This window comes from Plecotus auritus (assembly GCF_963455305.1).
Source record: "Plecotus auritus genome assembly, chromosome: 6".
Classification (NCBI taxonomy): domain Eukaryota; kingdom Metazoa; phylum Chordata; class Mammalia; order Chiroptera; family Vespertilionidae; genus Plecotus; species Plecotus auritus.
Window position 1 is genome coordinate 131,597,057 of NC_137773.1, and position 13,170 is coordinate 131,610,226.

The 13,170-nt window shown below is 39.9% G+C and overlaps 2 protein-coding genes across 20 annotated transcripts in view; one reads left to right on the top strand and one right to left on the bottom strand.

The window, feature by feature from the left end:
- Positions 1–13,170, top strand: part of DNASE1L3 (deoxyribonuclease 1L3) — a 969,732-nt gene that overhangs the window by 250,351 nt on the left and 706,211 nt on the right. The gene's annotated exons all lie outside the window — the stretch shown is intronic.
- SLMAP (sarcolemma associated protein) overlaps positions 1–13,170 on the bottom strand; it is a 165,337-nt gene that overhangs the window by 28,406 nt on the left and 123,761 nt on the right. For all 19 annotated transcript variants that reach the window (XM_080675120.1, XM_080675116.1, XM_080675118.1 and 16 more), the window contains one exon: positions 6,140–6,199. In XM_080675120.1, coding sequence (XP_080531246.1) covers positions 6,140–6,199 — 60 coding nt within the window. The remainder of the gene's footprint in view (positions 1–6,139; positions 6,200–13,170) is intronic.

Sequence of the window (13,170 nt, forward strand, 5' to 3'; positions counted from 1 at the left end):
AACTGCCCTCCCTTGCAGGCCTGTTCGCCCCTAACTGCCCTCCCCTGCAGGGCTGATCGCATCCAACTGCCCTCCCCTGCTGGCCTGATTGCCCCCAACTGCCCTCCCCTGCAGGCCTGGTCACCCTTAACTGCCCTCCCCTGCTGGCCTGTTTGCCCCCAACTGCTCTCCCCTGCTGGCCTGATCTCACCTCCAACTGCCCTGTCTTGCCAGCCTGATCTCACCCCCAACTGCTCTCCCCTGCTGGCCTGGTCACACCCAACTGCCCTCCCTGCAGGCCTGGTCGCCCCCAACTGCCCTCCCCTGCAGGCCTGGTCGCCCCCAATTGCCCTCCCCCACAGACCTGGTTGCCCCCAGCTGCCCTCCCCTGCAGGCCTGGTCACCCCTAACTGCCCTCCCCTGCAGGCCTGGACGCACCCAGCTGCCTTCCCCTGCCGGCCTGATCTCGCCCCCAACTGCCCTCCCCTGCCGGCTTGGTCGCCCCCAACTGCCCTCTCTGCCGGCCTGGTTGCCCCCAGCTGCCCTCCCCTGCAGGCCTGGTCACCCCTAATGGCCCTGCCCCGCAGGCCTGGTTGCACCCAACTGTCCTCCCCTGCTGGCCTGATCTCACCCCCAACTGCTCGCCCCTGCCAGCCTGTTGGCCCCTAACTGCTCTCCCTTGCTGGCCTGGTCGCACCCAACTGCCCACCCCCGCAGGCCTGGTCGCCCCTAACTGCTCTCCCTTGCTGGCCTGGTCACACCCAACTGCCCTCCCCTTGCAGGCCTGGTCACCCCCAACTGCCCTCCCCTGCTGGCCTGTTAGCCCCCAACTGTCCTCCCCTGCTGACCTGATCGCCCACAACTGCCCTCCCCTGCCAGCCACCTTGTGATGATGTGAGGGTGGCATACTGTGATGACGTCACACGTGATGCCACCTAGGCTTTTATTACATAGGATGTGTTTTTGAAATTAATCATGTTCTATTTCATGTCATTCTGTGTTTGTACATATATATATTATTTTCTTAGTGAGATTATAAATTCCCTAAGTATATGATTATTTTTTATAATGTTATATGTTTGTATTGTTTGTGGTGATATGTATCAAAACTTAAATGCACATATCCACTTTTAGTACTTTTCCTAAGGAAAAAATAAACTACATATAGTATCTATAAAAATGTTCACTGCAGCACTGTTTATTATGAAATGGAAAGTATTCAAGATATATTGAACCTGGATGGTGTTGCTCAGTGATTGGGTATCGACCTATGAAACAGGAGGTCACAGCTCAATTCCCGATCAGGGCACATACCCACTTTGCAGGCTTAATCCCCAGTAGGGGCGTGCAGGAGGCAGCCAATCAATGATTTTCTCTCATCATTGATGTTTCTATATCTTGCTTCCTCTCCCTTCCTCTCTGAAGTCAATAAAAATATATATTTTTAAAAAGATATATTGAGTACTAGTAAGCAAAATAAAATCTGTTGAAGAACAGTATTTATAATATGACCCCATTGAAATTGAAAACAGCTATACATCTAGCTATGAAATTCTTTTGTATATATTATTCAAATGTAGAAGGACCTACAATAGAGATACCAATAGTTACTCTGGAAACAGGGACATGGTAGACATTTACTTTCTAACTTCACGTAGTCATAAATTATTTGAAAAATTATAGTGACTATATACTGTCTTATAATCAACTAAATTAAGACATTTTCCATTTTGAAAACAATCAGAAATCTATCTAAAATCATTACTGTCAAAATTAAATATAATATGAAAATATAACTTGTAATGGCTATTTCATTTAAGAACACCCCTAGAATTTGTGGCTTAACGTGTAAAAAGGATGATTGATTATAAAAAACCTTTGCTTCTTTTCTCACTGTCTTTTCTAGTCAAAGGTTGACTATTGAGAGACGGGACTGAGATTAGAAGTGAAGTCACTGACCATGAAGGCCCATGGGCATCCAATCTGTTCTGGTGCATTCATAAAGTGCTATAATCAGACATTTCCAAATGTCCTAGTTTTGATCACAAAGTTATAGTCTCAAGGCAGCTAGTACACCTAATCTATATAGATACAAAAGGAACCACTCTGGGGGAACAGAAAGGAAAACAGAAAAATGACTCTCTTCTGATTTTTATATTCTTGGCAATTTTATGATCAAGATATTGAGGGATATATTTTCAAAAGCATTCTTCTGGTTTAGAAAGAACATTTGTTTTGTATTCAGAGTATTATCCAGGAAGGAAAAATTGCCTTAAAAGTTGGTCCAACCCTTTCATTAAGGCTTACTAGAAAATAAGTTCTATGAAGGCAGGGATCTTTTCAGTTTTGTTGTTATAAACACCCCCCACCCCCGCTGCCCAACATTGCATAGAACAGTGCACAGTTCATAGTTGCTTTTTAAAAAAGTATGATTGAAGGCACAAATCTACTGTAAATAAAAAAGCAAAGTTTTACCTAGTCAACTCATGGTCCACCATATTTATGTCCTGATATTACAGTTACTAGAGGCCTGGTACACGAAATTTGTGCACCGGTAGGGTCCCTAGGCCTGGCCAGCGATCAGGGCTGATCGGGACCTTCCTTCCCCCAGCTGCCGACTGAGGCCTTCCTTTGTTCCGCACTTCCCCCTGGTGGTCAGCGCATGTCATAGCAAGTGGTCGAACTCCTGGTCGGTTGAACTCCCGAGGGGACAATTTGCATATTAGCTTTTTATTATATAGGATTATATGGAGGCAAACCAAATCTATTTAAGAATGAAGCATAAGACACAACAAATGACTGGTAAAGTATCTACCCCTATTCTTCAGCTATGAAGCAGCACCCAACTTTCTAGTATTAAAAGTCCTTAGTAACCAATCAATTTTTAAATTTTTAAAAAGTCATTACTAGTTCATTTTCTCTGCTGTATTTAATCATTAAGATACATACCAATAGTATTCAGAAGGAAATAAAAATATAGCTACCAACATCAATACCAAAACTACTCCGAAACTGGGAAGTCTACAACAAGGTGACTATTTTCACTGTATCTTTGAGTAGACATAACAATGGACGGGCAAAACAAACATATGGGCCATAGACCACTTTGTATACCGTTAGAACCAGGAAATAGAGCAAGGTTAAGGATCAGGAAAAGAAGGAAAAGGGGAGATGCCAGGCTGGTGTGGCTCAGTTGTTGAGTGTCTACTCATGAACCAGGAAGTCAGGGTTCAATTCCTGGTCAGGACACATGCCCGGGTTGCAGGCTCAAAACCCAGTAGGGAGCGTGCAGGAGTCAGCCAATCAATGATTCTCTCTCATCATTGATGTTTCTATCACTCTCTCCATCTCCCTTCCTCTCTCTGAAATCAACAAAAACATATTAAAAAAAAAAAAAAAAAAGGAAAAGGAGAACTAACATTTATGTGAATACCAGTATGGTGCTTCCTGCTTTATTCATTTTTTAAAAAATATATATTTTATTGATTTTTTTACAGAGAGTAAGGGAGAGGGATAGAGAGTTAGAAACATCAATGAGAGAGAAACATTGATCAGCTGACTCCTAACCCCCCCCCCCCAAATGGGGATATGCCCGCAACCAAGGTACATGCCCTTGACCGGAATCAAACCTGGGACCTTTCAGTCTGCAGGCCGACACTCTATCCACTGAGCCAAACCGGTCAGGGCTGCTTCTTGCTTTATTAAGCAATGGTTCATTAAATTCCCACAAAACCCTGCAAATTAAATATTGCCAATCCCTGTTTACAAATAAGGAATCTGAGGTTTAAAGAACTAAAATAAGTATCTGATGGCATATGGCTAGTGGTAGAACTTGAAGTTCAATCCAGCTGTCTACTACTTTCTTACTACTTTCACCCCTAAAGCAACTGTAAACACACATTAACTGCAAGTTGAGTAGGGGCTTAAACAAAAAGCATATGCAGCCAATGATTACATTTTACATTAGGTAAAATATATGAAGACAATACTAAGATTGTACAGCTGATAACTGGCAATTTCTAGCAACTGATACTTTCAATGCAGAAAAGAAAATTCCCCTAAAAACATTGCCAGTAAAACAAAAATAACACAATTTGGCCAGATCCAAAAGAAAATACTTTATAGCCAGATATAAAAGATTTAAAATGTAACTTATTTCAGCCATCTAGTTTGTTACAAGTATTACGCTGCACATTTATTGTGAGAAGTACTAGTAAAATGCTGACTGGTGATAAAAAAAATCTCTGGGTATATAAAACTTGTATCTGTGTTATTATTTTTAAAGAGTATATTCTATTCTCTTGCATGGATTTATTTGCTATAATTTATTAATGGACACCTATGTTTTTCTCTTTTTGCTTTTTAAAACAGGCCCTGGCTGGGTAGCTAAGTTGGTTAGAGTGTTGTCTCAATACGCCAATGTTGTGGAATTGATCTCTGGTCAGGGCACATACAAGAATCATCCAATGAATGCATAGATAAGTGGAACAACAAATTGATCTCTGTCTCCCTCTCAAAACAAAAATCAATTAAAAAAAAAAAAACAAGCACAAAACCAAATAAAAAAAGTAACACTAAAACAAATACCCTTGCACATTTGTTTAATTTTTTCCTTAAGATAAAAAGGCCAGCCCTAACCAGTTTGGCTCAGTGGATGGAGCGTCGGCCTGTGGACTGAAGGGTCCCAGGTTTGATTCCAGTCAAGGGCATGTACCTTGGTTGCGGGCACATCTCCAGTAGGGGGATGTGCAGAAGGCAGCTGATCGATGTTTCTGTCTCATCAATGTTTCTAACACTCTATTCCTTTCCCTTCCTCTATGTAAAAAATCAATAAAATATATTAAAAAAAAAAAAAGATAAAAAGGCCAGAAGTAAAACTGCTAGATCAAAAAGTATGCTCTTTAAAACGTTCAATAGATATTTTATAGCCAAATTTCAAAAGGAAATCAGTAAGATTGCACAAACCTCTTTCAAAAATGACATCCCATAATTTTGAGAAAATATAGTTTAATTCAGAATGCATTAGAAAGAAGCATCAAGATACTTTTCTTTAATTAAAGCAGCATTCATTTTTCCACCAAAGGCTCTACTTCCACTTCAAAGTGTTGCTTATTCAACCAACTAATCTGAATAGATATTTAGGTGATGAAGTACAAGCTATTTTAAAGTTTGTTCTCATCTCACTTTAATAAGATGAAATAAATTGCCATACATACTAAAAATAGTTCACGTTCTGAAACTCAATGCCTGCTTGCCAGAACAATATTAGTGATGCATACTCTATGCATTCTTTCTCCAAATATGGCATCTGCTGTGCACAAAATTCAGAATGGAAGCCACCAGATATTTGAAATAACACTATCCTTTAAAATATTTTTAAAAGCCAAATAAATCCAATTATTTTCATTAAATAGAATATACTGAAATTGAGTATTCCAAACTTTTATCACTTGTTGTTTTAACTGACCAAAATAATTGGAAATGTAGCTTTAGATTTTAAACTGGTATGTTCTGAAAGAAGTCCTAGAATAACCAGAAGCATATCCTATAAAATTTGCCCAATTTCCCTATGCACAAAAGTGACTTGACACTATGATGCTTTAAAACTCACTTTTCTTCTCTAAGTCTGACAGAAAAGAATTAACAGAATAAAATACTTCAGGCAATTATAGGACTATTCATGATAAAATATAAGAAGATCCTACGTATTCACGTTTGTTTAAATCAAATTGAGATACCAACAATGAAGAAAATATTATCATAAGAAATGTTAAAGGTATAATATCCCCCCAAAATGAACTGCAAACATTTTTTACCTGTTGTTTCAAATAAGATTTACATTGTATTTGATTAAAAATTTGAGATCAAAGCTGAAGTGAAAGAGATAGCAAAAAATCTTAATACCTAAAGAAACCTATTCTAAGCACTTAAAAACACACACATATATACCCTTTTAAAAAAGAAACTTTCCAATTAAGATATTCTTCTTAAAATAGAACTCAACTATTTTATATTATTATATGACACTATTATAGAACTGCCATTTTTTGAGCTATAAGAAATAAACTGATTTTTAAAATACAATGACCTTGAAAATATACACTAACCTTCATTATCCAAGAGTCGGGAAACCCACAGAAAAATCCCACAGAACACAAACCTTTTGAAAGCTTTGTTTCTTCTACCACTTTGGTTAGATGCCCCTCGACGATCAGCTTCTCTGCCAAAGAAAATAAGCGTTACTATCCAAGCCCAAACCGAATAGCATTTCCCTGAGCAGGGCAGTCGGTGCAACACATTCCATGACCAAATTTAAAGATGATAACATTACTCCCATGACTAGGCTTGAACAAGAACTAGACCCTGGATGGGGAACTCCGAGAAATCAAACTCTAAAGAACAATCAGATTAATGCAGAAATCTGGAGGTAGGGGAACAATTTACCTTTTATTTTCATTAGTTTTCACCTTATTTTAAAGCCTAGCAATTTTTTAAAAAGTACTCAGAACAAACAAAGCAATTCTATTTAAATCAAGGATATTAAATTGAAATAAAGGAATTCTGAGAAGGCATGTTATTTAAATAAAGAAATAATACAAATTATGTTATACCAATAGTTTACTTTTCCTTATTGATACTATCAGCAGAGATGCCTATATAACATTTTTTTTAGTCAAATGAATCATTTTAGAAGAGCTAAGTATTTAAAAAAATAAACTTTTATAGGGGATTATCTGTAAATGTATAATGTAGCTTCTTTATCATTTAAAGTCAGATTTTCATATTCTGCATTTCACTGAGGAGGATGATATAGCTATTCTGTATATCCCCTTATTTAACCCTGTATGTCAGTTGGTCTCCTTCAATTTACACTTTTGCCATATGTGACATATTTTCTCTATTCTTTCACTCTTCAACCTACTACAACTTGGTCTACACCCACAACTCAATAATCAAAACTGTTCCAAGATCACTATAACCTCCTATCTGTCCAAACCCATGGCTCCTTTTCAATTTTTTCCCTCCCATTTAAGCTCTTTACCAGGGGTGGGCAAACTTTTTGACTCGAGGGCCACAATGGGTTCTTAAACTGGACCGGAGGGCCAGAACAAAAGCATGGATGGAGTGTTTGTGTGAACTAATATAAATTCAAAGTAAAGGAGCGGAGGGGAGAGCAAGAGAACCCTCCGCTCTTTCAGCTCCGCGGGCTGGATAAAACAGCCGAACGGGCCAGATCCGGCCTGTAGGCCGTAGTTTGCTCACGGCTGCTCTTTACAGTATGTGGCACGGTTTGCCCCAGCCTCCTTTAAAAAAAGCCAAAGTAAGTCCTGTCAGTGTGGCTCAGTTGGTTGAGCATTGTCCCATGCATCGAGAGGTCTCGGGTTCGATTCCTGGTCAAGAGTATATACCTAAGTTGGAGGCTCCATCCCCGGCCCGGTAGGAGTGCATGTGGAAGGCAATCAATCAATGTGTCTCTCTCACATCAATATTTTTCTCTCCCCCTCTCCCTTTCCTCTTCCCTCTCACTTTATCTAAAAGCAATAGAAAAATAACCTGGAGCAAAGATTAATAATAATAATAATGATGATGAAGTTTTATTCTGCTTCCTATATTTTTTGTGTTTCAATGTTGTAGGCTTGATCCCCAGTAGGGGGCGTGCAGGAGGCAGCTGATCAATGATTATCTCTCATCACTGATGTTTCTATCTCTCTCACCCTCTCCCTTCCCCTCTGAAATTAATAAAAACATATTTTTAAAAAGAATAAAAACCCACATCTCTTACTACTCAATTATCTGTTTTATATCTTCCAAAATTCTGTTGACATCTATTGTCTGTTGTAGTCTCCACTCCCATTCTCTTTGTCTTTGTGATCTTATGTCTTTTATAATCTTTTACTATGAATGGGTACATATTTAATAAAAAATTTACTGCCTCCCTTTTAAAATTCTTTGACTTTGACTTATAAGTTACCACCTATTTCTTGCTCATTCGTTCCATCTTAGCCTTTCATTGACTTTCCTTTCTTCTAATTGTGATCTAAATATGTGTTAGTCTTTGAGATCTCTGTCAACAACAACGAAATTATTTTTAATGACATTATATGGTACACTATTTAAAAAAAGATTTTAAATTGATTTTTAGAGAGAGGAAGGGAGAGAGAAAAACATCAATGTGAGAGTGAAACATCTCAGCTGCCTCCTACACACCCACGACTGGGGAACAAGCCTAAAACTGGGGCAAGTTCCTTGACCAGGAATTGAACTGGCAACTTTTCAGTGCACTGGACAACACCCAACCAACTGAGTCACATTTATAATTTCTAAACATTGATGCCTAGTTTAGACCTCTCTTTTAGGTCTGAGAACCCTATTGTCCTACTACTCCCCAAATATCTTCACTCAACAATCTCACAGGAACTTAATCTCACCATGTTTAAAATGGAATTTATCTTCTCTTCCTTTTTCCTCTGGATAGACTTGGTATCTCTCTCTTCCCTTCTTTCCATTCCTTTTCAATTCATATCTCTATTAAGCTATTTCAACTTTCTATGTCTACCTTTCCCATACTATGAACTTTTAAGATTCCTTCAAATATTTACAACTATGCACCAGTTACAATACTAGGTATTCCTCAAAGATTATCAAGAGAAATGTAATAAGTCTAGGAATTTATTGTCTACAGAAAGCAGGAATCCTATCCTATCTAATAAAAGAGTAATATGCAAATTGACCATACCTCCGCTACACCCACAAGCCATGCCCACCAGCCACTCCCACCAGCCAATCAAGAGGGAATATGCAAATAAACCCAACCAAGATGGCTGCAACCACAGAGAGCAGGAGGGAGGCTTGGGTTTCCCTGGCAATGGAGGAAGCCAAGCTTTCTGCCTGCCCTTGCCGGCCCAGGCCTCCACTCAAGGCTACAAAATTTCAATTATAGAAGATACATAAATCCCAACAGAAATGGCTGCCACCATGGAGCAAGCAGAAGGCTTGGCTCCACTCCAGGCTACAAAGTTTCAATTGTAGAAGATAAATCCCAGATCCCAGGGCCTCTGCTTGGGTCGCCGGGGGGCGTGGCCGGCCTGCAAACCACCACAGGCCCCTCACCCAGGCCGCCCCACACCCCAAGGGAACCCCCACCCTGATCCGGGACACCCTTAGGGCAAACCAGCTGGCCCCCACCCATGCACCAGGCCTCTATCCTATCTAATAAAAGAGTAATATGCGGATTGACCATCACTCCAACACACAAGATGGCTGCCCCCATGTGGTCAAAGATCCTGCCCCCATGTGGACACAAGATGGCCAGCAGGGGAGGGCAGTTGGGAGGGACCAGGCCTGCAAGGGAGGGCAGTTGTGGGCGATCAGGCCAGCAGGGGAGGGCAGTTGGAAGGGACCAGGCCTGCAAGGGAGGGCAGTTGGGGGCGATCAAGCCTGCTGGGGAGGGCAGTTAGGGGTGACCCGGCCAGCAGAGGAGGGAAGTTGGGGGTGACTGGGTCTGCAGGGAAGGGCAGTTGGGGGGGACCCAGGCCTGCAGGGGAGAGCAGTTGGGGGGTACCAGGCCTGTAGGGGAGGGCAGTTAGGGGTGACCAGGCCTGCAGGGGAGGGCAGTTAGGGGTGACTAGGCCTGCAGGGAAGGGCAGTTAGGGGCAAACAAGCTGGCAGGGGAGCAGTTAGGCATCAGTCAGGCTGGCAGGGGAGTGGTTAGGGGGTGATCAGGCTGGCAGGCAGAAGCGGTTAGGGGCAATCAGGAAGGCAAGCAGGCGAGCAGTTGGGAGCCAGCAGTCCTGGATTGTGAGAGGGATGTCCGACTGCCTGTTTAGGCCCGATCCCAGTGGGTAGTCGGACATCCCTTGAGGGGTCCCAGATTGGAGAGGGTGCAGGCTGGGCTGAGGGACACCCCCAACCCCGTGCACGAATTTCGTGCACCGTGGGCCTCTAGTAATTTTATATTAGGCAGTTTACAGATTGACCATGGTTGCTTTCTACTAATACAATTCTGACATAAAATACAAGTTCCACAAATGCTTGTTACATGAATATAGCAAATAATAAAATAATATAAACACAGACTTTGAAAGCCATTCTAAACTTTCTCTAGTATGTCAAGATTTAAGTAACACATTGTTTAAAAAATTATAAACACATGTCATATCAGGAGTAATTTATTGCTTAAAACTTTCTCACTCTGCTGTTTTGGCTCAGTGGATAGAGCGTTAGCGTGCGGACTAAAGGATCCTGGGTTCAATTCTATTCAAGGGCACAGGCCTGGGTTGCAGATTCAATCCCCAGTAGGGGACGTGTAGGAGGCAGCCAATCAATGATTCTCTCTCATCATTTATGTTTCTATCTCTCTCTCCCTCTCCCTTCCTCTCTGAAATCAATAAAAATATATTTAAAAAAAACAACTTTCTCACTTTTTAAATAAAATCTGAAGTCCCTACTATGACCTATAACGGCCATGTGATCCAGCCCAGGGGTCAGTCATCAACAGCCCCACCAGGCCAAATCCAGCCTGCTGCCTATTTGGTAAATAGTTTACAGGAACACAGCCAGGTCCATTCATTTACAGATTGACCATGGTTGCTTTCCACTACAATGGCAGAGTTTAGCAGTCCCAACAGAGATCTTATAGCCTACAAAGCCTAAAATATTTACTATCTGGCCCTTTATTTTTTTAAAGCCTTTTTATTATTCTAAAACTCCAATTTCAAATCTGCCTTGGGTTTTCACATGGTTTCTATCTCATAGACTTTTCCCCAGATACATATATAACTCACTCAGTTTTGTACTATCTCTGTTCAAATCCCATATATTATTACCTTTGTCGCTCCCTACTGCATTATATTCTTTTATTTTTCTTCAGTGGACTCATCATTACCTAACATATTATTTTGTTGTTTTATTAGTTTTTGACTCTTTAAGGAAATATAAACAACATGAAGGCAAAGCTTTCTTTGTCTTGTTCATTTCTCTACCCGCAACAGCTAAAATAATGCCTGGTATATACATAGTAGATACTTAATGAATATTTGGTGAGCAAATGAATTTTTAAAGGGATCAAACTTGGAAAAATTATTTGAATATTTCCTCACTCTAAAACTAAGGATTAAATACATATAAAAAGTTTTGAATAGTACTAGTATATAAGTGCTAAATAATAAATACCTGCTGCTACTATCACTATTGACATTATTTAAGGTTATATTTATTATCAAATCTGGTGAATTATTAGTGGCCTGTGATTAAAGAAGAAAAATATATTGTTTTTAAAAAAGTTTATAATCACTGGTTCACAAACTTGGAGTGGAGACCTCAGCCCTTCAGGAGTACTAAAAGTAAGAGACCTCTCAGGGACACAAACTAGAACTTCCAAGTATGGACACTGGAGGTCTTAAAAGAGCTATTTACCTTGGCACAGCTGGAAGATAAAATAGAGGATTTTATTTTTTTAGGAAAACTCCCTATTTTTTGAGGGATACTCTAGAGAGATAATTATTCATTTTCTCCTATTTTAAAACCATATTGTGAAAACAACATGCAAAAAGGGGCATAAAACACAAAAGTACAGGTTAATAAACCTTTTTAAAGCAAATGTTTGGATGACTACATCCCAAATCAAGAAACAGAACCTAACCCCTTCCCCCAAAGCCTTCCACATTCCCCTTTCCAATGCTGAGTTCTACAGTATTTTATTTCTTACATTACTTTATAGCCACAATACCTATATATGCATGATTAAGTAATAGAATTTGTGGTTTTGACTTTTATGTAAATGAAATACTACAGTATATATTCTGTTGTATCAGGCTTCTTTTATCCAATATACCTCAGTGTATTTATCCATTTGACTAATGATGGTCTTTTGGGCTCTTTTGAAGTACTGGCTATGAAAATTCTTAAATTCGTACCCGATATATATGTGCAGGCATTTCTGTAGGGAACCTACCAAGGAGAACTGATGAGTATAAGTTTGACAATATTTGAGAACCATCATTAAACACTTAGTTTAGTCAGAAAACATGATGGAGTTGCAAAAATTATCATAACCAAATTTATTTCCTGGTTGATAAAAATAAATTATGCACTAACTACACTGCTATGCACACTAAATAAAAATTAGGAACAATGCAAACGATGTATTCAAAAGAAGCACCAGTGGAGCACAGGTGTGATTAATTTCTTAAAGCTCTTAAAGAGCCACTTTTTTCACATGACAGCTACAACTAATTGAAGCAGAAAATAACAGTACTGACTCTCAGACATTGATGTCAGTTACCTAGGGATCTTATACTGACAGAGAGAAGAATAGATGAATATAAAAGAACTACATAATCTGCTGTTGTAACTGCCATCCTGAAAAATATTTTTAAATCTCAAAGTTAGGTTTTATCCAAAAAATAATGTTATGAGTAAGGCATCAAAATAATGTGTTTGAGACCAAATTTTTAAAATGGCATTGGTACTGGTAATTAAAAAGCTAATCTCTAGATTGTCAGAAACATATTACTTTAATAGGAACAAAAAAGCCAGATCAATCAGCTTTCACCATCTTGTGACTGGGAATAAAAACGAGGAAAACAAGTTGCTTCAACCACCCCTGCCCCATGAGTAAGTTTTCTACCTTCTACCTACTAGTTAACATGTGTGCCAGACATTTGAGTGTTAATATTATCTCATTTAATTCTCATATTGATTCTACGAAGTAGGTACTACCATCCCATTTTATTTTATTTTTTTAATCCTCACCTGAGGACATTTTGATTGATTTTTAGAGAGAGGGGATGGGAGAGAAAGAGAGAAATATTGATCAGTTGCCTCCCAAAAGCACCTCAACTGGGGCCAGGGATCAAACTGGCAACCTAGGTATGTGCCCTGACTGGGAACTGAACCTGAATCCTTTTGGTGTACGGGATGACACTCCTACCAACTAAGATAGACCAGCCAGGGCCATCCCATTTTATAAATGAGGAGACTGAGGTATAAAGAGGTCAACTGCCCAGAGCCATATTGCCAGTGAGGGAATAAATCAGAATTCACATCAAGATCCCTATGATGCTGCCCTGGCTGGTGTGGCTCAGTTGGTTAGAGCGTTGGCTCATGCACCGGAGGGTCAAGGGTTCGATTCCCCATCGAAAGCACATACCTGGGTTGCAGGTTGGATCCCCACCCTCATGGTATGTGCAG